We start from the raw sequence: 26,203 nt of genomic DNA, 5'->3' as shown, positions 1-26,203 counted from the left end.
TCATAAAGCATGGCCCAACACTCGGCCCCAACCAGCTGTATAGGTGTGTTACCAATTGTAATAGCAACTGGAGGAGCAAAGTGCATTTCCTTCGTACTGGATGGGATCTCATCATCAAATCCCGTAAGAGTCATTGCACTATAGTAGTAATGTTTTCTAGGGCCGGCTTCCCCAAACTGGTACCCTCCAAATGTTTTGGACTTCAACTCCCATCAGCATCAGCCAGCATGGCCAATGGTCAGGAATGCTGGACAATGTAATCCAAAGCATGTAGTGGGCACCTGGTTGGCGAAGACTGTTCAAAGGCTTCATGTGCAACTAAGTATATGGAATAATGGCTGTTGAGTCCATCAACCCAAGTAGCCACATAATATTCTCACTTGGATGATTGTCAGAATAGTGTTCTGTTTATGAACAGACATTACTTCCCTCTTTTGGCACTGCAAATGGCTCCAACAAACTGGATTGTGAAGGTACAAAGGAGGGCTTCATTAAATTAACCACCAACCCAAGATCTCACAAGATGCAGAATCCAATGGAAAACATTATTCATGTTGGCAATAGGAGAAGATATCCTATTCAAGGTAGCACATTATAACTTGTTTGCAGCCAGACACTTGGGTGCTGTGGAGACCAAACAGCAGAACTGGATACACATAGTGTCTACCCTCTGTAGTAAACTTGTGAGCTAGCACATTTGAGTTGTGAAAATAGGCATCTTTAGGCCCAGAACTGCAAACCAACACCACCTGACAAGAGGGTGCACAATCCGGAACTATAAGATATTACTGAAGACTTTCATCCTCCAAGACAGTTCCCTCTCCTTTTAGGACTGCTTAATACATAGAGTGGAACATCCTGTTTTGTTTGGATCGGAGAATTGGTTCTATGATGCCTTTTGCTCTTAGTAGCTGCACGTCCTCCTCAAGAACCATTAGGCCGCCTCAAGAGAAGCAAAGCCCGCAAAGGAATTAATTCTATGGCACAGCCTTGCTAATCAGAAAGTCAGTGTCCATTTGTACATGAAGAACCTTTCTCCAAGCACTGAAATGTGGAGCCCATTGTTGCAGTTGGTTTGCAGCTCTAGCCTAAAAGTTTGGCTTGGGGTGGCATCAAGAGCTTTCCTTAGACGCTGCAGGTTAATCTGTGAAAGAACAAAATACAATTTGGCAAGCAAGCCCATTTATTTGAGAACAGCAGTGTCCAAATATCTACTGGGAATGTCTGCACTTCGACTCCTGAATGACTGGCCAAGTGCAGGCCAATGATCTACTTTAGGACTCCCATAAGGAGACATCCCTCTATTGATTGTAAACTATTCGAGGAAAAACGTGGAAGCAGATCAGGAGTAATGGACTGTGAGAGACTTCCATAAATCTGACACTGGACCTGGATTTCTTAAGCTTTTGGAGGGCTGTGTGTACTTACATACTGAACATCTCTTCTTCAAAGGCGACTGTCTCTTTGATCTCAAGCACTGACCCTTCTGTATCAGGAGCCAAGTTGAGAACCTATCCGTGTCTCAATACTATTGATTATTACAATTGCACAATATTGCAATTGTTTATAACTTTTATGTTATCTGCTAAAGATTGTTTTTGTTATAATAATAATGATGAATTTTTGTTCTTGTTATAAAACCTTTGGTTTGTTATAACTGTTCACCCCGTCTTTGACTTTAATATACTATAGCAGTTGTGTGCCTTGTGCACTATTTTGTCTGTATCCTTCCTTTCTACATTCTACACACCACGCATAATTTTGTACACCTCTATCAGGTCTCCCCTTAGCCTCCTTTTTTCCAAGCTAAACAATCCCAGTTGTTTTAACTTTCCCTCATAGGGGAATGCTCCAGCCCCTTAATCATTTTAGCTGCACTTTTTCCAAAACTACAATAACTTTTTTTTAAGCGGGGTGACCAGAACTGTACACAGTATTCTAAGTGTGGTCGCACCATAGATTTTTATAAAGGCAGTATGATACTGGCAGTTTTAGTCTCAATTCTTTTTCTAATAATGCCTAACATGGAGTTTGCCTTCTTTACAGCATTGGCACACTGGATTGACATTTTCATCGAACTGCCCACAACCCCAAGGAAGAGGCACTTGCCTTCTCTATTTCCTAAAGGGGCTTTGCTGGGCGTTCAGGTGGTGGCATCTGTGTCACTTATATTTGAATGCCTCCAAAATTGGTTCTTTTTTGGTGCTTTTTGGAAGCCTGAATCCTCTTGCCGTATTTCTATGATGCATGGCTTTTCCAAGCAGAGGGCACAAGGTGTGGATATCAATGGTAGGGACCTTTACTCCATAGTAAATATATTCATTCATTCCCCAGCTCCATACATTGAACTCGTCCATCAAGAATAGACAAAGGGTGGGTGGGGCTGGTTTCGCCAATCTGCAAGCAAAGCAGGTCTAGAAGCAAAAGTATTTCAGAATAAAAAGCCTTATGCTTACTATGCAGTGCTTAGGAAAGAAAAGAGAAAGTGCTCTAGCTACTTTTTAGCACCTGAGCAACAGATTCTTGCCTGATTGTCAGCAGGTGGGGACACGAGTGCTTTGGCTTCAGTCAGATCTCTAGAACTTTCCTGTATTTGTGCCTAAGTGTTCACACACTCAAATGTGTGATTGCACAGGCACACAAAAGAGAAAATGATTTATTCAAGAATAGGCTTGCTATTGCTACCATGGTCTTATAGCAAGTAAGCACTTAAAATAAAATCACACACTTAATATAAACCCTTATTAAGTAAAGAACACACTCTCTACCATCACAAACTTGTAAGTTAGCTTTGACGGGACTGCTTTCCTTCTAGCACTCTAGCTATAGTTGCAGAGATACAAATGTTGTCCACACACCACCCAGTATTTTCTTTGTTTATAGTTCTTTATTAACCAGCCAGCAAGGTTTTTTGGCAAAGCAAGAGCTGTATCTTGAGCGAACACCGTGCATGCATTTTAATGAGGAAAGATATGGCTATCAGCTCCAGGAGATCTGCACATATTTTACACAGCAACACCTCACACTGGCTGGGACTTATTTATTTCTTTTCTGCACCGACCAATAGCCGAAGCTCTCTTATGACCACGCAAGCTAACTAAAGAAATCTGTCAAAACAGTTTGCAACTTTGACCTTCAAGTAGGGAATAGTCCTTCAAACAGATGGAAAGATACACAAAGTGTCAGTAGACTATTAGATTGTAATCAGTGAGCAAGCTTTTAAATCCATTCAAATTACTCACAGCTGGTCCCTGGGGCTGTGGTGGCATCCCGGGCCTAACACCAAGAAGTCCAAGAGGGCCTGGAGGTCCATGAGGATATCCTCCATCAGGTATTCTACGGCGATCATCCCAATGATGCTGTTCTTCTTCCATTCTCCTCCAGTACATGTCCTCCTCATAACGTCTGAAGTATATGAATCAAATCACATTAAGGTTTTAGTTGATATAAAAATACTTCTATTTGCTATATATTCATTATTTCAGGTGTTGTCAATGTTAATGTTAAAAATATTTTTAAAAAGAAACAAGATGTTGCAGCTTCTATCATTCTGTTAAATAAATGGGAGTTTTGCTACTGAATCTGGCAGGAGAAGAATTGCACCCATGGAAAATAATTCTTACGCTTTTAAAAGTTAGCTATGCTTAGTGTCTAACCAAAGTTCTCCAAGGCAAGCATTCACAGGAATATAGTTTACATGGGCTAGAAGTTCATGAGTATATAATATATACTCCCCTCACACATCATTTTTTTAAAATATAGTATGAATTAATTAACGGAATTTTGATTTCAAAATCACTCCTGTTTTACATTAAAGTATAATGTTATTGATACCACATTCCAAAACAATAACTTAACACTAAAACTATTGAGGTACATTGGATCCCATGTTATTAATTTACATTCCTTATTGGGCTACCAGGAAGCCCTGGAGGAGAAAAAAGGAAGAAAGAAAGCAAAACAAAATCTTAAAACGCATAATGAAATAATGGGCTCATTATCAGAAAAGGAAAAATATGCCTCGATGAAATAAATAGTAGACTCATGGTAAATAATGGAAGTGGTCCAATATACCTCACTCCAATAGACTTTTTAGTCCCAAAACAACATTAGAAGAAATCACAGCTGTACCTGTGTCAATATAAAGCAACTTGGAGAACTGAAATTTACTCTTGGGGCCCAACAAACCCAAGGGGATTCTGTAATAGGGTAATTTTTTTATATACACACAGGAATGTACAGTGAAAAAAAAGAATACAAAAATGCTTCAATAGTGGTAAATCAGAACCCTGGTGGGTAAGTACATCAAATTAAATGCATTTTATTAACTTGAAAAGAGGAGAGGATTAACCACCACAGGACAGTTTGATTAGTACATGGAGTGTACTAGTCAATTATTGTTGACTAGTACATGGAGTAAGAAGTAGTGAGTGAATAGTCTTCGATCTCCCCAGAGCCACAAAAACAGATCTGCTGGGCATAGGGGACTTTTTTATACTTCCCCTCCAAAAAAGCAGAGGGCATTGTCTGAAAACAAAGGGCAGTAAAGGCCTTTCTCAGGACAGGAAACGATAGGTCAAGCAAATATTGTGAAAAGTACTGTTCTTTCTTAATAAGACTGAACCATGGAGAGAAGGCCTGTAATTGACTAGCTATTGCGTTTCCCTGGGCCTCATAGATTCTATCACCAATACTCCTTTTGTTATTTGCTAGCAATTCCTGCACCTCCTTGGTATAGGGCTGGGACAAGGTAAACCAGTTATGAGCCCACCCACCCTTTTCCAACTGTTCAATGAAACATTGTTTAGCTAAGTTGTTTTCATCTAGATTCATTAACTTTTCCCCATAAAGTATAATACTCTTGTGGATTCTTGACTTGAAGGAGGGCAAATCCACACCCATTCTTAATAAGGCAGCAGGGACCCCTAATGGAAGTGCTAACAGTTCCTTCAACACCATGTTCTGTACAGTCTCTACTGATGAAATAGGAATCTTGACCCCATAATTCCGCCCCATACAATAGTTGAGGAAGAACTTTGGCTAAAAAAGCTTCAGGGTAGGGGCAACCAAGGAGCCTCCTTTGTGTCTTCCATAAGATAATATTGTTTTAGCTGATCTTATAGCTAAGTGCTTAGCTGCCTCCACTTGGGTTTTCCAACCCCCATTAAAGGAGAAGTATATTTGAGTAGAAAGTAGTTCAGATTTCCTAAATAAGTTGTATAAATATTCCAAACAGCTGGTGGGGTCAACAGCAACCCCACTGGCTTGGGAAGGTTAATCTAGTTACCTCATTTCCATTCTCCACCGCTCCTCTTCTTCACGCCTTCTCCAATATTCTTCTTTCTGCATCTGCTTTCTCATCTTTTCTTCTTGTATCTTCCTTGCCCGGATGCTAGGCTTCACTTCTACTTGCAAGTCTGGGTTTACTTTTTTCTATTTCAGAAGTGAAGGATTGTGATTTTATTTTATTTTCCTCTAAGATATATTCTGCATGGCCAGAGCCAATAAATCACAAAAAATCAAAACTGTAACACACATCCTAGGGGGCAGGATGGAGGCTAGTCCAGTATCAGAGGCAGTATGCCTATGTACACCAGTTGCTAAGGAGCATGGGCAGGAGGGCGCCATTGCTCTCATGTCTTGCTTGTGGATTCCTGGACTGGCCACTGTGTGGACTAGATGGATCCTTGGTCTGATCCAGCATGGCTTTTCTGATGTACTTCCCAACTTCCCCCTATCTCCCAGCCCTACGAATGCACTCTTTACCAGTGTCGCAACCTTCTCTCCTTCACTGGGGAAAAACAGAGCAGTCTGTGTGGCACTAATGGCAGTGGGGAGGAAGTAGGGCATTCAGGCAGTGCTCACTTGCTAGTAGGAAGTTCCACTGATTACTTATGGGTCTTATTTCTGAGTAAACATGCATAGGATTTCACTGTCATTTCCTGGCCAGTTATTTAAGCCATCATCAGATACCACACTTATCTATTTTTATTCCCATAGCCATGAATTGCATAATGGCTAGAAACTGAGAAAAGCAAGCAATAACCTCATGATATTCAGCTATTCTATTCCTAATCCATGTAAACTGATGTCAGCAATTTAGAATTGATTGAAATACACAGATCTACAATACAGAACTGTTATTTGCAGGCCTTTACAACTGAAGGGCATACACACATGCAGAAAACCCTGGTTAGCAAAGTTCCATCCCAGAAGAAACCAAGTAATAGAAACTACTCCACTATCATGAAATGGACTAAAACAGATACAGTTACAACCAGACCATTTACGTTCCAATATCACCTCACCTTATATTGTAATCTATGTCGCCTTCCTTTTAGATGCATCTCCTTGGCATTTGGATCATTAAAACTGCATTCACAAAGTTTGCAATGGAAACGAATCACCTTCCCTTCATCGTTTCGTACCTTTGGAATAAAGAAAATGTAGTATAAAAATTGTTGCTGAGTGCAACTTGGTCTTTATAATCATCTGAAATCATTCTTGCTGTAATTCAGACAAACATACGTTTTAGCATACGATTTATACATTACTGGCAATAGAAAACCTATATTAATCAACCTTAGCAAAGTTCGGCTGGGCTCAAATATTTGAGACAGAAATCTATTCCCACCTTTGCTACTAAAGTTGAACCAACCATTTTCCAGTTAATTATTAAGCAGAATCCAACTTGGTCACTGTGCTAGTGGGAATGACTGCTAGCACAGCAGGAAGCTAGTGCTGGCTAGCACAATGAAAAGTAGCTGAAATGACTGCTTTTGGAATGGGACAAGTCAGAGGAGCTCTCAGAAAGTTGTTCCCACTAGCGCAACGTATTCAGCACTCAAAAATTGCCAGCACTGGATACTGCTCAGTGTTCCAAATCTCCTGCTTCCAGCTCTGGATGAGAGAAACCTCTGAATACTAAATTTCCTTTTCCTTCTCAAAGCCAAAAGAAGCAAGGAAGCACTTCTGCGTCTTTGAACAGCTCTTCTTAAAACCTAAATCTATCCAGGGCTTGGTGGGGGAGAGTTCCCCCCTCCGAAGATATGTTGTGCACCCCTACTTTTAAGATTTTCTCAGGAGGCATGCCTGTGAAGGCATCTACAATTTAAGCTATAAAATTCAGTTACTGTTGCTCAACTTGTGAAACTCCCTGGTAGAGGAGTTTGACTCATTTTCCTTCCAGTGTGACATTACAGGTTTTGTTGTTTTGTGTTAAATTTGGTTGGCACTTATCATAAAGCACTCAGAGCTATGCTATTAAGCAACTGAAAACCTATATTAAAATAAGTAGGCAAGGTGCTTAACTAATCAACTCTAGTCACCTTTAGATGAAACCAGTTTTCTGGATCTACTTCTATCGGGCTTAAGGCTTGGTACTCTGAAGGCTCCAAACCTGGAGGTCTCTGAGATTCCTATGCCCTGCTGGGCTGAAACCAACGAAGTGGTAGGAACGGCAGAGGCAATCTTTGCCTCCCTGTTTTCTGTTTTGTTTTCACTAGGAAGGCTTTTCAGCCCATCTAGCAAGGGCACTTAAGAGGTAGAAAGGAGACAATAGAACAGTAGATTTGGATAAGGCCATCGAGTCCAACCCCCTGCTCAATGCAGGAATCCACCTTAAAACAACCCTGACAGATGGTTGTCCAGCTGCCTTTTGAATGTCTCTAGTGTGGGAGAGACCATGACCTCCCTAGGTAACTGGTTCCATTGTCGTACTGCTCTAACAATCAGGAAGTTTTTCCTGATGTCCAGCTGGAATCTGGCTACCTGTAACTTGAGCCCATTATTCCATGTCCTGCCCTCTGGGATGATTGAGAAGAGATCCTGGCCCTCCTCTGTGTGACAACCTTTTAAGTATTTGAAGAGTGCTATCATGCCTCCCCTCAATCTTCTCTTCTCCAGGCTCAACATGTCCAGTTCTTTCAGTCTCTCCTCATAGGGTTTTGTTTCCAGAGCCCTGATCATCCGTGTTGCCCTCCTCTGAACACGCTCCAGCTTGTCTGCATCCTTCTTGAAGTGTGGTGCCCAGAACTTAAGTAGCTTCCTCATACAATGGCAAAAAAGTTGCAAATATCAGCATGATTTTATATTTTCAAGCCGCAGGAACTAATTTAACCCATTCATTCTCAGTTTATGCCATGCTAAATAACTGGATTTCATGAATAAAGTTTTCAGATAATACCTCTTCCACATAGTCATGACCCACTGGCTGGACATCACTTTGCAAAGCAGCAAGAGTAGTAGGAGTTACAGGTTCTGTGGATGTTTCGGATTTAACTTCCTGCGTTTGCACTGCAGCAACAGAAGGAGTAGTCTTGATATTTTCTACTGCTTTTAATTCATCCACTTTGCTTCCTGTTGTCTGTAACTTATTGCCACCTAATACAAAATATTTAATTGTGAAAATTAATTTTCATGATATTTTCAAGCCAAAGCTGTCATTTAGAACTATTTCTTGCCATAACTTGGATAGGTGTAGGATGGTCTACATCATAAGAAGGTAATTTAGATATTCTGTAAATCCATTATAAAACCTAAAATAAAACCTAGCACATTTGCACTAATTCTATAAAGATAAGAAATTTTCAACAGCTAAAGTTTAAAAACAGTATGATTTAGTTTAACAGGAGACATACTAATAGTCAATGTTTTAAGTATTGCAAACTGTATTCATGACACTGGGACTTTTATCAGTGGGGGTCAAATAATTGTGTGCAAGGCTTTAAATACTGACTGAACAAGGTCTAATCAACAGTACATCTATGAAAAAATGCTATTCAAACTTTTAGATGTTTTAAATGGCAACTCCATACGCAATATTATCTTTAATAAAGATTATGTTGAAACAGTGCAGATTTTATAAAATATTTTCCTACAACTTTTGAGACTGTGTGTGACTACAACACTGGAGACAATAATTTGTAAAGATTTCCAGGGTTGGGTGGGTTCAAATTCCCATTGGCAGTCAACATCACAGTGAAGATGTTACATAATGCCTAAGGTCTAAGATTATATATGAATAGGTTTAAAATGAGTCCCAGTATTGGGGGAAAAACAGGATACAAATAAATATAATATAGCTTGCTAATTTTCACAATGAAGACTTCTATACTTGCCAACAAAGTTGATTTTGGGTGTAGATATCTTTTTTACAGCAATGTTAGCTGGAACTATTGTTGCTTTGTTGTTAGATGTTGTACTAAGCAGCACATTGGCAGAGGGAGTGAGAATTTTCACTGCCAAAGATGCAGCAGAAGAATTCACAGTGCTACTGCTACTTGCAATATTTGAAGAGACAGCCGTTGGTTTGGAAGAAGAAGCTGCAGACGTAGCCTGGGTGACAACATTTGGTTCAGTTGAAGGAATGGGTTTACCAAGTTTAGTGTGCAGCTTAACCACCTAGAATCATCAATAAAAATAGTTAATAAAATGATCGAATCCAATAGAAATTTTACAGTCTTGTGTGAAGCTGCTGCCATTAAGAAGCAGCTTCATAATGGCAGCAGATTGGTAGCCTCTACAACAGCTAAAGCTGACCTAAAAGCCTTAACAAGTGCAATTGGGATGATTTACACAGTGTAAATCATCCCAATTGCATTTGTGGTCATAAGAAGTCTAGACAAAAAAACCTTTTGCTAGCCAAACCAAACAAACTTTTAGAAAAATAACTGATGGATGCAGGTGGGGACTTACTTTCTGATGCTTGGCTCCACGGATATGAGCAGCATAGGCATCAGCTCCCGTACAAGACACATCACAGAGCTCACAGCGTAGTTGGTTCTGAGTTCCACGAGCAGAAGAACTGTTGCTGGTGGTGTTCTGTGATGCTTTCAACGCCGCTTCTTTCTTTTTATGTTTCTGTCCCTCCAAATGTTCTTTGTAAGTCTGTTTAAATTGTCACAAAAAGTATAAAATATGCAAATTAGTGCATGTGTCATCTTATTCATGTCACTGAAAAAGCAAAACATATAAACAAGACTTAAGAGATATTAACAGCTTAATTTTACCAGGGAAAAAGAAAAGCTACATCCATCATGTCTTTCAACAGTAAAAGGCAGAAATGTACCCAGAAAATACATGTCTCCTAATCATCCACATAATTACAGTTGATTTGATAGCTTGGAAAACCCAACAACACCAACTGAACCAATCCTAAAACCCTGCCCATATAAGATGTATGTAGATTCACAGTTAAGTAAAATAAAAGGTGTTCAATTTAAATTTTATTCTGTTCAGTTATTTCTCAATATCCTTCTGTTACATTCAACCATTTCCAAATTGGACAAAGAGAACAATCACAAATAATTTCTAAGGAAAAGCTTTAAGCCAAGGGTCTTCAACATGCCTGTAGACAATTCTCGTCGCTTGACACCCACCAGGATCCCTGCCCTTCCTGATTTAGTTGTGCCTGTTTGTGCTTTAATAAATAAAATAATAATAATAATATAACAGGGAGGCTGGCATGCAGCAAGGCAAAGTGTTACCCTCCAGCACCATATTTATTTCCAAGAATGCCTTTGAGCCCCATAATGGGGGCCTAAAGCCCAGTACTTTGTTTTGAAGTATGTCCAACCACCTAGAAAAAAGAGTGTTCTGTGGGGCTAGATGGGGGCAGGGAGCATCCCAGGAGGCTAGAAGAGGCATGGGAAGCAAGAGGGTATTTCGGCTGTGCACTGTTGTGTAGAGGGGGTGTTGTTGGCTTGTTTTGACATGTCTGTTTTGTGTAGAGGTTTTTTTGTTGGATGTGTGCTGTGTGTTTTGTGTGTTTCTTTGAGCATCATCAGTTTGTCTTCTGTAAAATGGGCATTCTGTTATGTTTGCAGGGAGGGAAATAGGTGATTTACCCTTTGGGGCTCTGACCCCATCTCTGCATTATATTCAAATTTCTTGGTAGATTTACTTGTTTTGGAGCCTCATCAGTCTACTTTCTCTAAAATTGGAGTTGGGAGTGGAAAACTGTGCCTCCACCCCCCGCTTTAAGCATTATAGGCCAACTGGTTGATTTATTTGATCTAAGGAAGAAACAATACCCAGAATGTTTGACATTACACTAAGCAATGCCTAGCACCCACAGATCAGTATAAATAGTTCCTATTATTATTAATTATTATTATTTAAAGTATCTTTATTCTGCTCCTCAGCCAAAAAGGCTCCCAGAGCAGCTTACATGCAATCAGTAAAACAAAACACTCCCTGCTCATAGGCTTAAAATACAAAAAAGACACGGCATGCAAGAGAAAAGGAACAAGGGAAGAGGAAAAAAATAAGTAAACTTTTAGCAGGGCGGGCAGAATGGCCCTGCTTCCCCGCTTATCTCCCTCTGTACAACCTACTGGTGATGACAATTACATGCTTTGGTCTTGTTTGCTGGGAGTCCCTTCACTGCAAAAGGCCTTTGAATATAAAAAAAGTTGCAAAACGTCCTTCGTGACATGTCATGTGGGGTGTGGTTTTTTTGGTTTTTTTAACAAGTCTATTGGGTGTACATTAGTCCTTGGGCAAGTCTAATGTAGCTCTTCAGATCCTGCCCTGAAAGCAAGCACAGTTGGTACTTAAAAGAACCAACTTCAATTGTAATCCAATTTAACTGAAATAGCCATGGAGCCAAAAACGCCTTGAACACTTCCTCAATATTTGCAATATAGAAATTGTTTCATTTTAGAAAACAATTAACCTCATGCTGGAAAAAAAATAATGGTACCTGTGGTCCAGCACAGCTGATCTTACAAACATCACAATAGTGGATCTGGGGTGGTTTGGGAGGTTGTTTGGGTTTCAACTGTTTATTTTGGAATGGTGCCTTTTTAGTAAAGGTGGTCCCTGTCCAGGCGGCTGTAGCAGCAGCGGCAGCAGCAGCTGCCGCCGCCTGTTTCTGCTGCTGCTGTTGTTGTTGATAATACGATGATGCAGCTGAATAGACCGCAGCCTCATAGCCAGAGTAAGATGTACCTTTAAATGATAAAAAAAGAAAAGATCTGAATTTGTGCATTAAAGTTAGACAACAAAAATATTGAGATTAAGCACCTAATGCTTATGCTGGATATAGCCTAGAATTTATCCTTTAAATAAGAAGTATTTCAGCATTAACATAATATGCACAAAATCGGTACTTAATGTGAAACCAAGCTTCTTCATCTCAATCCAGATAGCCAAGCAATGACAGTACAGAGAGAAGTGATATGCTTTTAGACGCCAGGTGAAGACCTTTTTTATTCTCCCAGTATTTTAACAGTCTATAAATAAATTTTAACTTGGTGTTTTAAATTTGTAATTTTGCATTGCTGCTGTTTTTATCTGGTTGAGCTTTTATATTGTATTTTGTACTATGGTTTTATACTGTTGTTTTATACTTCGAATGTTTTTAATTTTTGTGAACCGTCCAGAGCGCTCTGGCTATTGGGCGGTATAGAAATGTAATAAATAAATAAATAAATAAGTAAGTTACTTGGAAGTTACAAAAGTAACATATTCTTGTACTGGAAGAACACCAACATTGACAGGTCTACAACTGTCTCATCTTGAAGAATCCATACATGTTTGGTACAGTATTAGTACAGCAATAACCTCATCAACTGAGACATCCAAATTGTATTTCTAGCCTGCAATACTCTCTCTTTAAGCATTACTCACCCGAGTATGTAACCGCTGTTGTACTGTATGTAGCACTTTGGGTATATGAGGGAACAACAGTAGCTGCAGCTGCAACTGGTTGCACAGTGGAAGATACGGGATATATGGAGAAAGTAGTGGTAGCCGGACTTGGAGTGGCTGGTTTTATGGCTGTCACCTGTCGAGTTTGCTGGGCTTGAGTATACTGTGTTGCTCCTTGGCTATATCCAGCTTTTGGAGCTAATTGAGATAAAAGAACAAAGTTACATACTGAAATCTTCAATAATTCTATAAACAACTGCAATTTAAAAAACAATTTCATGTAATTTTTTTACCTGATCTTATCACTTAATAAGGCAGAAACTAAGGGCACAAATTTCTCCCTACCTTTAAGTTCCACACATGGCACTTCTATAGGTTTTTAAGTGTACACTGCATTATTATTGCAAACACTAGACTAATGGGATTAGAAGAATTTATTAAAAATTATGTTATCTTTGCTCCTGTCTATTATCTTTCTAGAGCAAAGATTCAAAGCACCTGCTACAGGACAGCCTCAAGTGTGTACACCTGCCTGAGGAACTTCTGCCTGCTTCTTGCTCCTTATTTCAGTAGACTGGAGACAAAATAGCGCCAAGGCATATGCAAAGTAACGTGCATAAGACTGGAACTCTCTCATGCTTTGGCCATGTTTTATGGCACAGTCACAGAAAAGTTTGGCCTCCAGGATTCTAAAATTTAGAATGGCTGAAGATTTTACTTAGCAAACAGACCCCCAAGTACGGAGAACAAAACAAGAGCTATACTTTTTGATAAATAATTGTGTCAATTCACTATCTACGCAATAGGACTTTGTTTTTGCTTAGTAAAGTCTAGAATGATTTACTCAGTCTTAGAATGTCTTGTATTTATGATAATGACACTAGAGATGGTGAACATGAATTGAAGTCTTCTCAAGCTTTCCAGCTCAGTGGGTACTACACTAATGGCCTGACCTACTGAGTGCTAAGAAAATAGACTGAGGAGACTCTGCAGGCCATCTCAAAATTGCTGGGAAACAATAATGACATATCCCAGCCAGTTTTTAAAAAGTATAATATAAATACACACACACGTATATTGTACAGCACCATGTATGGTGCTATATGAATAAATAAATGAATAAATAATAATAATAATAATAATAATAAATACACATATATGTATATATACATATATATATATATATATATGTATATACACGCACACACACACATCTAAATGTGTGTGTGTATATATATATGTCTACATATGTGTATATATACTTATATGTGTGTGTGTGTATAGACACACACAATTCAGACTGAAAACCCAACAATTGTGAAGACTTCACATTCTGTTGAGGTGAACGTTTTGAGTATTGTGTGCTCTGCACATTAAATCGGAATATAGCATTTATACTAGTGAAGTGTATACTTCTTGTTTTCGAACTGTTAACAGCTGGACCACAAAGGAGAAACTTAGAGAACTGTTGTTAAACTCTACCACATTATTGTAATTACAACTGCTTATCAATTATGCATGTTAAAGAGGAAACACACGGGACACTTCAGCTTCCAAAAATACAATGCCTGTGTTCCTTAAAAAAATGCCACTAGAAACTGTCAACTAATCATCCTAATCTGAACCTAGACTCCTAAATCCAGTTTATGTCAATCTTGAACTCAAGTCCTTTGATCCTAGTAGTATTTTCAAAGCACTTCATAACAGTATACAACCTCAAGTTTCTGATAATTGAGCATTACCACTTTCTCATTATTTATAGACGTTCTATAAAACTGATAGGATGCTATCTCAGCATCGTACACAATTCTGCTTTGCCAATCTAAGGACAAAGCTGCAACATGTGCAGCAACATGCTTACAAGAATATCAAGAAAGAACTACCTGAGGGCACACCTTGTCCACAGTGGACACAGGCATTCTAAGAAAGATTCAGTACTGCATTTAGAGATGAGCAGTAGAGTTGCAAAGTATCACAAGCCATGAATTTAAGGAATGACTAAGAGTCATACTGCCATATTCTGGGACAGGGGTACAGAACCTCTGCCGGCCGAAGAGCTTTATTGCATTTCTAAGAACCTCGCAAGGGGCTGCATTCCAGGGTTTGGAGGGCAGGGTTAAAAATACCAGCACAATTTAGCTTAAAGCTCTTGTTAGTAACTAAGCTTAAAGAGAGGCATTTCAAGCTTTTAGAATGGGGGAAACACTGTGTAAAAGCCAGGAAGCCACCCAAAGATTGTGGTTGTGGGGAAGGGGTTGGGGCAAAGGAAAGGTGGCATTAGCCTTAGGAGGAGCCCAGATGGCCTGACTGGGATCCCAGGAGAGCTGGATTTGACTCCTGGCCCTGACGTTCAAGCAGCCCTGTTCTGGAAGTTATTATGTTACACGGTCTCCACTCTGCTATGTATATTTAGCATCTTCCCGGGGATGAAAGAGCAGACACAGTTAATAGCTAAATGTTTGCATTTCCCTGGCTTTTGCACATTGAGGAATGCAAGACATGCAAACCTAGTCCTTCACTGCTTTACAAGCATTACAGCACATTAAGAGTTCACCATTAAAAGGTAGTTCCTCTAACTCTTTATTAGGTTCTGCACAGAAGAAAAAACAACTAAATGTATTTAAAAGGATTTCAAAGCAAGCACACAACCTACCTGTTTGGTAGTACGATTCAGCTACAGAAGGCTGAGGTTGTGCTGCAGCTGCCACTGCAGCTGCAGTTGCTGTGGGTTGCTGATAATATTGCTTGCTGTCATAAGCTACAGCTGGGGCCGTGGATCTAACATACGAATAGGAGTCCTGAAATAAAAGGGGGGAAACTGAGGACATTAGCTTTTCCCATAAGCATATGGGCTTGGACCCTAAGATAAGTTAACGTAAGAAAGTTCATGGAAGGAGTTTCCTCTGCTCTTCTCCCCATTACAGGCACTTATGATCCCCGAAAAGTATCCCTGGAATGCTGAATAGCACTGGATGAGACAGGGATGGGAAACTTCCCTTCTATGCGCTTCCTTATTATATCTCAGTATGCAAGCCCAAATTTGGACTATTCCCCCACACCCCGCCTCAACATGCAATCCAAACTTGTTCAAGTTGGGCCCCCAACTCTTTCGGACTTTAAGGCAGACTTAAAAGAAGTGAGGGCAATGCTTAATGAAATCTCATTGGGAACTGGGTGAGTGAAGGAGGCCAACGATATGGAAAAAGTACTCTCTGCATACTCAGAGATACACCTACTTTACATGTTCAGCCCTGGAATTCAAAAAAAAGATGTGGAGCAGACAACTAACTCAAAATGCATCTGTACAATCTGCAGCCCTCATTATGATTTTTCATGTATTATATCAGCCTTTCTCAACCTGGGGCGCTCCAGATGTGTTGGACTGCATCTCCCAGAATGCCCCAGCCAGCAGAGCTGGCTGGGGCATTCTGGGAGTTGTAGTCCAACACATCTGGAGCGCCCCAGGTTGAGAAAGGCTGTATTATATGGTTTCTTTTGAGAAATTTTGTTTTCATTTTTTAACCTCCCTGATTTCAAAGATATATTAGAATATGCGATGACTCAAAAAATCTCTTATGCGGTCCTAAATATTGGAACAAAACGCACATCCTAGCTCTGGCATGTTTCCAGAATTTAGTTACTAACTTAACTGCATGCAGAAGAAAACAGATATCTGAGGGGATTATACATATACATGCTTATTTTGTACTTATCTTATTCGCACCACTTCTCAAGAGGAAAAGGAACAGCAAAAATAAGAAATGAACATTTCTCCATTAAATGCACTTACCTGGTAATTTTGTGTAGTGACTGGAGGTGGCGGCGGCGGAGCTTCTTGTTGTCTCTGTGTGTAACCATAGTCAGTTGCTGTGTGTGCTGTAGGGTAACCTCCATAGGCTGCAGCTGTTGCAGCAGCTGCAACAGCCACTGGAGCAGGCCTGGCTACTGCAACTGTTGCTGCTGCGGGGGCATAGGCAGCAGTAACTGTGTGCGCAGCTACAGGAGCCTGATGGACAGTGTAGCTTGCAACTGTAGTTGGATGGGAATAAGCTACACCTGAAGCTGGCTGCTGGCTGTAACAGGAAGAGGACAAGAAGTATGACTATGAAATAATGAAGTCTGATACTCAATAGGTAAGCTCTTAAAAACTGTCCAGGTTTAAGCAGACTTGAAAAAGGTTATACTACATTAGAAACACAATCTGATTGAACAACAGTATAAAGTGAGTCTTAAGGAGACATCCAGTTGTGTTTGACTGTCAGCAGAACATCATCCACCAATGGAGCAGATTACTCCTCCCCCTACAACCGCCTAAATATGCTCCAGAGGCTTGGAGATTCTACAAAAAAAATTTGGGAGCACATGGGGGCGGGGGAGGAAGAGAGGACAGGAAAGTTGAAGACCTACAATTAGTTCTTAGGTTAACTTTGGGTTGTTTAACCCATGAATAACTAATAGGGTCCATGTTCACACATCACAAAGCAACGTAAGATCAGGCCAATCAGAGGTCGCATGTCGAAAGCAGGAAAGACATCTACCCAGCACACAATCTTGCAAATTATAGGTTATTTAATTAACCCATGGTTTGCCACCATTTTGTGTGACCTAATCCTCCAGGATTAATTGATTTTAAACAACATTATTTTAAATAAAACCAACAACAGTATTTTGAAGGGATATAGTTGTATGTAAACAAGCACTGATTTAAACAGACCTGTAGATCATTGTCAGTTATTAGGCTTTGTAGCAATATGAATCTTCTAAGAAAAGTATTGCAGTACTACTTGACATCCTCCATTCTAATATAAAACTATAATTGTAAACCAAGTACTTCTTAACAAGTTGTTTTGCAGTGCAATAATACCCAAGCATAGACACAGATCAGAAATTGATTCCTATAATTCCCCTGGGAAATTGAAGGTCATTTTTTTTAAGTATTCCTAAAGAGCTGCATGGTCATAGAATCATAGAATCATAGAATAGCAGAGTTGGAAGGGGCCTACAAGGCCATCGAGTCCAACCCCCTGCTCAATGCAGGAATCCACCCTAAAGCATCCCTGACAGATGGTTGTCCAGCTGCCTCTTGAATGCCTCTAGTGTGGGAGAGCCCACAACCTCCCTAGGTAGCTGATTCCACCGTCGCACTGCTCTAACAGTCAGGAAGTTTTTCCTGATGTTTTCATCTCCTGCTCCCACACCTACAGAGAAAATATATGTGTACACCATATTGCTGTAATTAATTCATATAACTGTAAGTCTATAGATCTGCCTTCCCCAACCTGGTTCTGACGTTTTGGACTTCCACCTCCCTTCAACCCCAGCCAGTTTGGCCAATGGTCAGGAATGCTGGGAGATGGAGTCAGTGACAACTCTTAGACCTGAACTATCCAATAATAAACCCAAACAGACAAGTTTTTTTGAAAGCGCCATCTATCCTGGATCCAAGAAACATTGAAAATAATGGTAATAAAAATTATACCTAGATCTTCCCTCTCTCCCCTTCCAAAAAAGGTATGGTAGTTACTCTGCTTCATAAAGTCTGTATCTTTATATTCTTTTTATAATGCTTAAATAGAATGCCCAAGATAAGTATGCTTATATAATACTCAAGAAATGCATCATAATAAGCAGCAAATCAATAATATAGTATTTTAGAAATAGTTGGAAGTGATTCTTTTGAGAAAAATGTGTATTGTTATGGCACAGAATGAACAGCCTTAGTATTATTATTTCTAAGACCATTATTGTTCTGTTACCATAATTACTTTAGCAAACCTGTTCCCCTTGCTTCTGCCACAGCATGCAGAGCCAGTGATCGAGTTTGCAAGATCTCAAACATTGTAGGACTGAAATAGCTGTACCCGAGACTGAGAACAGAGGCTTCTTCTAAATTTTACTATTAGGCACAATAGCAAGAACTAGTAATTTCTACTTATCTTTCAGAAACTGGGCATGCAAAAGGAGACTGCTTGCTGAACATCAAATAACAAAGTAACATTGAGAATAACCTCTACTCTTTGGTCTGGACATGGCAGATTTATCCATGCCTTCCTAAACTGTTCTTTGTTGACTCCATTCTTCTCCCATTCAATGCACATGCAAGAACTCATTACTGAATCAACAGTTTAAAAGATTCTTTTCAACTACAATCATGCCCAGGACTTGCACATTTTGTACTCGTTTTTCTGGTGACTAGCTAGTTAGTTTAGCCACTGCTGTTGACAGGAGAGCCCAAGCTGGACCAACTGGACAGCATGCATCAGTGATAAAATAAGCACTGACCGGGGAGCTGGACGTGATGGCCTTATAAGTCCCTTCCAACACTACTATTCTATGATTCTACATTAACATTACATATGAACCCATCCTATGTATGAACAGAAGCACTTTGCACTTGCAATTCTCTGAATCAGAGCCAGAGAACAGTGCCACAAAATACGCAAATGTATACTGTGAATAAGCAACTGCTTCAAGTGAATAAAATACAGTCCCAATTGTTAAAACCCAACAGATACAAGAAGTTCACTTCCCATGTGACCTAACATCTGTAAGCGAGTCAGAAACAGTAAAAGCATTATATTTAGGGATTCATTTAGGGTAAGAAAATTATTAGCTTTCAATATACAGCAGCAATTTTCTGATAATTACTAATTCTACAAAAGGCCAAAGTTAATCTAGTAAATGTACAAATAAAGCAACACTTAATACCAGTGCTATCATTCTATTCATTTGTATTGTGCCAAGATCTTAAAGCTTTGATCCAATAAAATTGCAACGATGTTATTTTGAAGGACTATTTCCCAGTCAATAACTTAACAAAATGTCTCAATTCTAATTGGGGGGGGGGGCTGCCCTCCAGTTTATTGGCTGTATCCAGTGCTGTCTTTTTGCTATGGGACAGAAATCACTGGTGGATCGAAATTTCTTCTGGAACAGATCAGGGGTGTGCAAAGGCGGATACAGAAGGGAGGAAGATAAAGGAAACTCCCCTCAAGTGAGTAGAAGTCTACTTGTGTACAGATGGATGTAGCAGTAGCTGTTCATTGATGCCGTCCTTTCACTGAGGATGGTTTCAGATAAGGTAGGCAAGGGTGTTAAACATAAAATCATATTTAGAAGTTAAGTAACTTCTCATGTCTTTCAAGTCAATCATTTTCAAGTTTCCACTTATCTGTCTGTTCACATAATTAAAGGGGCAATCTTGAGGCCCCTAGATGGCATGGGGTGGTGGTGGATAGGATAGTTAGGATTCCTGAATCTGAGGTCGGAGACAGTGCTCCTACTTTGGGGCTGGGAATCTATGCTCCCCACACCCTCCCCCTCAAACCATATTGTCTATCTGAGGTTGCAAAAGCTAGACAGGCCAGGTTACGCTGCATCCCCAAGCCTGTCCTACCCCCTTCTCTACCCCTCCACAATATCCCAGATGAGCCCATCTAGTTAAAATGCAAAGTGTGAGGCGCAGCAGAGGCAACAGTCGCCTCCATTGCGCCTCCTGCCCTGTTCTGGATACTCATAAGCCTCCAGGTTTGGAATCTTACCAGCATTGAGGACAAAGAAGGAAAATGCATACTGAACACTGAACTATTCGTTTAGGTGCACCCAAAATGAAGGAAATATTGTCAATTAAAAAAAACATTTATATGAGTTAATCTTCAAAGTACTTATTGTTTGTTTTATTACTAGCATAGTTAAGGACTGCTTATAATTCATCATTATGCATGTTGCATACAATTTGTGTGATGAATTTTTATATTTTTTGAATTATGATTGGTTGTTCTTTCAGTATTTATGTGGAAGGTTCACTATTTCCCTATTATTTTTATTACCATTTTCAGGCTTATCTCTTTTTTTGCTCTCTTGTATTTGATACTGCCATCCCTCGCCCATTTCCTCTTCAGGCAAGGCTTAAAGCAGGGACTGAAAGGATAAGAGATTTCCTCTTTTAACTTATTAAAAAAAAGCTCCTATTATTGGCTTTTCAAAAGATAAGTATCAAAATACAACTGAGTCACCCAATGCACCATTGTGGGGACAGCATCCAGAGAACAGCCTCTGAAGACTATTTTAGCAATGAGATAGAAACATATGGGAAAGGTGCTTCATCAGGTAGACTGGTCCTAAAGGTTTTTTAAAGGTCAGCACTAACATTTTGAATTGGGCCCAGAAACTGATTGGCAACCACTGCAGATAATACAACATTAGGGTAACATGTTCAAAACGGGACAGTCCCAGCCTCACTGTTTTATTCTGCACTAACTGAAGTTTCAGAATAATTTTCAGAGGTAGCCCAATGTATCAAAGCATTGCAATAAACGAAGCAGGAAGTTACCAGTGCATGGATAACTGTAGCCAACTATCTCTGTCGAGGTAGGATTGTAGCTGGTATATCAGCCCAACCTTGACAGAAGGCACTTCATGCCACTAACACCACTTGGGCCTCAAGTGGCAGAGCTGGACGTATAAGCACCCCCAGACTACAGGCTTGCTCATTCTACGGGAGTGCAACCCATTTAGAGCTGGTTGAAAGCCATTTAACCAGACAGATGAACCACCTACTAACTGAGCCTCTGTCTTGTCTGTATTCAGTTTATTTGGTCCTGATTCAGCAAGAATTAGCTGAATCTTTTTATTTCAGATTAAAAGCTAAAGTTAGCATTTAAAACTAGAAACTAGCATCTTTAAAAATTTGTGGACATACACACATACAAAACTACAGGTAATATCTAGACTAGTAAGTGGGAGCAATGCATGTCAAACCTGCACAATACTCACCATCTGTATTTGGCAGGCTGAATTGTTTACAGACACTGAAAATGTTGTTTACTATGCCCAAACATTGACATCATCATATTCATCATCAATCCAATTTATAACCTGCCTATATACAAAATACTCTAGGGTGCATACAGACTTAAAAACATTTTAACAACAAAAACCTACAATAACAACAGTACAACTAGAACCATTATATAACAATCAGCAAAGAGAAATAAGAATTCTAAAAAGGGACAGCCTGCCAGAATAATAGAGTCTAATTCCTGCTTAAAACATTCAAAGAGGTCAGCTGGTGCATTTCAATCAGCAGGTCATTCCACAGCTGAGGAAAGGCAAGGAAAAGCTCCTCTCGCATGTGGCTGCCAATTTCACATTAAGCAGCCACAGCAGATACCCCTCAGAGGACCTTTAGTGGTGGACTGGGACATCGGAGAGGAGACACTCCTTGAGGTACCTAGGACCTAGGCTATGTAAGGCCTTACCAGCACCTTGTTTTGCCTGGAAACAAATTGGAAGCCAGTGTAAAGATTTTAAAACCAGTGTAATATGATCTCTGCAGGATGTCCCAGAGTCCAACCTGGCTGACATATTTTGCACCAGTTGGAGTATCCAAACTAGATATACAGGCAGCCACAAGAATAGTGCATTACAGAAATCAATCAAATTATGTCCACCCTAGTCTCATATAGCAGCCTTGCCTAAACTGCTGCCCTCAAACGTTGTAGACTTCAACTCCTAGAATTCCTGACTATTAACTATGCTGGCTGGATCTGATTGGAGATGAAGTAAAAAAACATCTGGAGGGTACCAGGTTGGGGAAGGTTGTCATACAGGAGCCTCCACTGTCACACCACTTTGTCAGTCTGAAAAGGGGTGTTGCCCAATTCCAGATGTGGCTACAATGACAGGACCCGCTCGCCTAGTGCTCATTGATGAAGGTTGGAAAATCTATTAACAAAAAACTTCCCATCACTGTTCTGTGATGAAAGACCACAAGTGTTGAGAAATAGTTCAAAAGCCATGCAATGTTATTGCGCAAGCTATACAAGATGATAAGCAGCAAAAACATTATTTATTTACGGGGGTGGGGGGAATCTACCCTTCTATTGCCTATGTGCTATTCAACCTTATGCAAATTGAGGATAACTTAATGGAAATTTCCAGAAGTGAAGCCATGTTAGTCTGTTGCACCAAAAATAATGTCGAGTCTTTTGGTACCTGAAAGACTAACAAATTTATTCTGGCATAAGCTTTCATGGACACTGTCTACTTCATCAGATGTATGAAGTGTTGACCTTGTAGAAAGACATCATACTGCACTCGTTCTCTTACAGGTGGAAAACCTAGAGAGGTGTAGAAAGAAAGACCTCTTCCAGAAAACACTCCCTAAGATCAAGGATGTTTTTAACTCTCTCTCACTGACTATCCCAGTTAAAGAGAGCAGACTCCAAGAGTAACAAAAACATACTGAAGATGGAAGTTGTATGAAAGATAGTAGGTGATACTATAGCCTCTCTCTTAGTCACCTTCCAGTCTCACAGAAGGGCACCAAGTATTTAACTGAACTTGGATCATATTATAAGTTCAATTAAGAAAGCTGATGAAAGGAAAGTTTTCTGGGGAGGAATTGTCCCAAATCAGGCAGACAGCTCACCCACCACATTGTTTAAGTGGCCCTGAGTCCTCCAGAGAGTTTTTTCAGGGTGTGCAGATAGCTGCAAGTGGAAGGAGATAGAAAATTTTCCTTCTGTAAACATGCTTATATTAACTTACCTTTGGATCCAAGCCCTGAGTTATAATAAACCATCTTAAGGCTGCAATCCTTAACTGGAATAAGTCCTCACTGAACTCAATGGGGCTTACTTCAGAGTAGACATGTATTACTGTTAAGCTTTTAGATCATTTATGAACTTCCAGAAAGTTAAGTTTGCAGTTGTTTTGGGGGCAGAACTGCAGTAGCAAATCTGTTCAGAATGTATCAGAGAACAAGGTCACTTTGAACTGGGTGGCCAGGGTGGGATAACTAAGTCAGAGCACACATTGGCTGAGTTCAGAGGCCACGCTAATCAACGGTTGTTTCCCACTCTGTTCCTATTACCACCACCACCCTGTTGATTAGCATGTCATCCCTACTCAGCCATTGTTTCTGGGTGTTGTCGAGTGTGTATGCGCATGTGAAATCAGGAGTCACTGCAACAATCCTATGCACGTTACTCAGTGGAAGTTCAGTTCAGTGGGGCTTACTCCTAGTTAAGTGTGACAGGACTGCAGCCTTAAAACTATGCATAGTTGCTTAGAAGCGAGCCCCACTGTAGGACATACACTTTCCTGGGTATGCATGCATAAGATTGGGCTGTAAGGCACTAAGAACTAAAGGCGCAGGGGAGTGAAGCCCAGCTAGCGGGCTCTTAAGTTTGGATGGGGCAGATCCAACTCTTGACCTCGAACGCTCCTTTTAATGCAAGGTCGTAAGGAGGCCCGACGCTGCAGGCTCCGCCCTCTCACGGCAGCAGGGTGGCACAACCACACACGTATAAATATTCATGTCCGCGCAAACATACACACACGCGTATGGGGCGGGGTAAAGAGAAAACGGTGGGGGGGGGAGAGAGAGAGAGAGAGAAAGAAAGAAAAGAGAAGCGCTTCTTCTTTCAAAGGCCTCCGCAGAAACCCTCCTCGCAAGAAAGGAGGTGGAAATTTCCACGACCCGGCGGCACCAGCCTCCATTTACCTATACTGGGCAGCAGCCCCGGTGTGGGTGAATCCGAAGTAGTTGCCGGTGGCCATTTTGGCATCTTCCCCCAGCCGGCTGGGCACTGCAGCAGCGACATGTTGTGAAGGGGGAAGGGAGAGAGAGGCGTGGGGGAGAAAGAGGGGGGTAGTCAGAACCAGTACCTGAGGCAATGTGTCGCCCCTCCCCATTTCCCTCAGCGCCCCCCCCCCCCGCCTGCCTTCTACCGGCTCGCCCACGGCCGTTACTCACCATAGGTGAAAGAGACTACCGGGCATATGGGAATCATGGGTCCGGGCTGACAGAAATGGCGACGGTTAAAACACTCTCCGTCTGTCGCTCACTCTCTCCCCGTCGTCGCTGTTGCTGCCGTCGCACGCGCGTTATTGCCGAGACGTTTCTCCTTCCCCCTCCCACACTATCCACCGACAAGGTTTCAACGGCGAACTGAGAAGCCAGGCCTCGTTGTTACGCATGCGCGGCTTTGCGAGGGGGTGGGGGGTGGGTGGAGAGAGAAAGGAGAGATGGGAAATGTAGTTCTTTGCTTTGGTTGTTTTCCCTTGGTGGCGACGCGGTTAGAAGGCAGCTGAGTGCGCGTGCGACGGATGTGCGGAGACTGCCGGGAAATGTAGTCTCGACCCCCCCCGTTTTCTCCATTCTTACGGTATCTTATTACCTTGGAGAAGCATTGGTGGGTGGGAGTCCTTGGGGGTGTTGCGTTGCCAGCAACTCAGTGTATAAAACATAGCGATCAGCGACTCGAAGGAAAAACGGACGGAGAAAGTGGAATATGCGAACAGCAAAGATCCTGGACAGTTCTCTGCAATGCCAGAGATAAAAAACGAGGCAGGCTAGAGTCCTTCCTGATCATCAAGTCTACTATCTTAAAATTATTATTATTATTATTATTATTATTATTATTATTATTATTATTATTATTATTATTATTATTATTATACCGCCCCATAGCCGAAGCTCTCTGGGCGGTTTACAGTTGCCTTGACTGCCGTTTTTCTTGGTAAAAAGGTGGAGTACAAATCGAATAAATGAATAACTATTATAAACAGATGCTTCTCTTTAACAGCTGCATAAATTAAAGGCAAAAACCAATAGGTCTAGCTTTTCCCATTTCTTCTTCATTCCAGGGAAAGCCACACCTGTGGATCCCTGGGTTATTATTATTACTATTATTAATTTTCTACGCTTCACCTGTTCTGCTCCTCAGGTAGACCTTAATTTTTAAGGAGGCAAAGAAGGAGAACACTGAAACTTTGTGACTGCACTCGCCTTTTTTCATTTTGAATTCACTCCACTTCCACTTTCTGCACGTGGAAGAAGAAACACTCGCGTAACTATAATTTCAGCAAGGTCGTCTTCTATTCATTGCATGGATGCAGCCTATCACACTCTTGATGTTAGATCAGGGTTGGTATGAGTGGCTCACTTAGAAAAATGTGGCAATATACTGACAGCCAATATGGCATTGAGAAAACTAGGAAGGCCGGACATGAAGGGGTGGGCAGAGGGAGAGCAAGGTTACAAAGAGTTGCTTCTTATTGCATGAGTCTAGTGAAGCAGGGATGGGCGGCGGAATGGAGCGCTGCCATTTCATAGCAGAGATAATGATACATTCTTCTGAAGTGTTATTTGCTAGTCCTCTGCATGCGGAATAAATAGTATCAACAACAGGCAAGTGACACCAATAAACCCACCAAAGACGCTGTGTTTATAGAGAGGTCAACCATTTCGCTTCAGTTAGAGAAATAGCCTAAATCAGTCCCCATGGAAAACACATCACAGGGCTATTAACAGTCAATCTTTTCTTTTGGTAAGTCTCTGGCCATGTATTGCCGGGCAGGGGAAACCCGCCCAATTTGCTGCTGTAATTCAGTAGTGCAGCAATGGCAAAAAAACAGCAATTTCTCTTTAAAACAAGGTTTACACTCCTCATACTGGCAGCGGCAGGGAGGGGTGCAGTCATAAGCATACGCAGCACATTTCATTAGGGTATGCACCCTGGGATATATTTTTTTAAAAGGT

The 26,203-nt window shown here is 40.8% G+C and overlaps 1 protein-coding gene and 1 non-coding gene across 3 annotated transcripts in view; both read right to left on the bottom strand.

The window, feature by feature from the left end:
* Positions 1-24,649, bottom strand: part of ZFR (zinc finger RNA binding protein) — a 40,979-nt gene extending 16,330 nt beyond the window's left edge. For both annotated transcript variants that reach the window (XM_063128173.1, XM_063128174.1), the window contains exons 1-12: positions 24,416-24,649; positions 24,164-24,248; positions 16,445-16,727; positions 15,308-15,452; positions 12,634-12,852; positions 11,705-11,952; positions 9,697-9,888; positions 9,120-9,402; positions 8,186-8,382; positions 6,309-6,428; positions 5,288-5,433; positions 3,243-3,405 (exon numbers count right to left, since the gene is read on the bottom strand). In XM_063128173.1, the coding sequence (XP_062984243.1) occupies positions 3,243-3,405; positions 5,288-5,433; positions 6,309-6,428; positions 8,186-8,382; positions 9,120-9,402; positions 9,697-9,888; positions 11,705-11,952; positions 12,634-12,852; positions 15,308-15,452; positions 16,445-16,727; positions 24,164-24,248; positions 24,416-24,452 (2,118 nt within the window). In that variant the 5' untranslated portion in view covers positions 24,453-24,649. The remainder of the gene's footprint in view (positions 1-3,242; positions 3,406-5,287; positions 5,434-6,308; positions 6,429-8,185; positions 8,383-9,119; positions 9,403-9,696; positions 9,889-11,704; positions 11,953-12,633; positions 12,853-15,307; positions 15,453-16,444; positions 16,728-24,163; positions 24,249-24,415) is intronic.
* Positions 18,345-18,481, bottom strand: LOC134400989 (small nucleolar RNA SNORA66). The gene has a single exon (XR_010025621.1). It is a non-coding gene; the product is annotated as a small nucleolar RNA SNORA66 (small nucleolar RNA).
* Positions 24,650-26,203: the final 1,554 nt, after the last annotated feature.

Source organism: Elgaria multicarinata, chromosome 6 (genome assembly GCF_023053635.1).
Source record: "Elgaria multicarinata webbii isolate HBS135686 ecotype San Diego chromosome 6, rElgMul1.1.pri, whole genome shotgun sequence".
NCBI lineage: Eukaryota > Metazoa > Chordata > Lepidosauria > Squamata > Anguidae > Elgaria > Elgaria multicarinata.
Note: the sequence above shows the minus strand (reverse complement) of the source record. Positions and strands in the feature narration are given on the sequence as shown.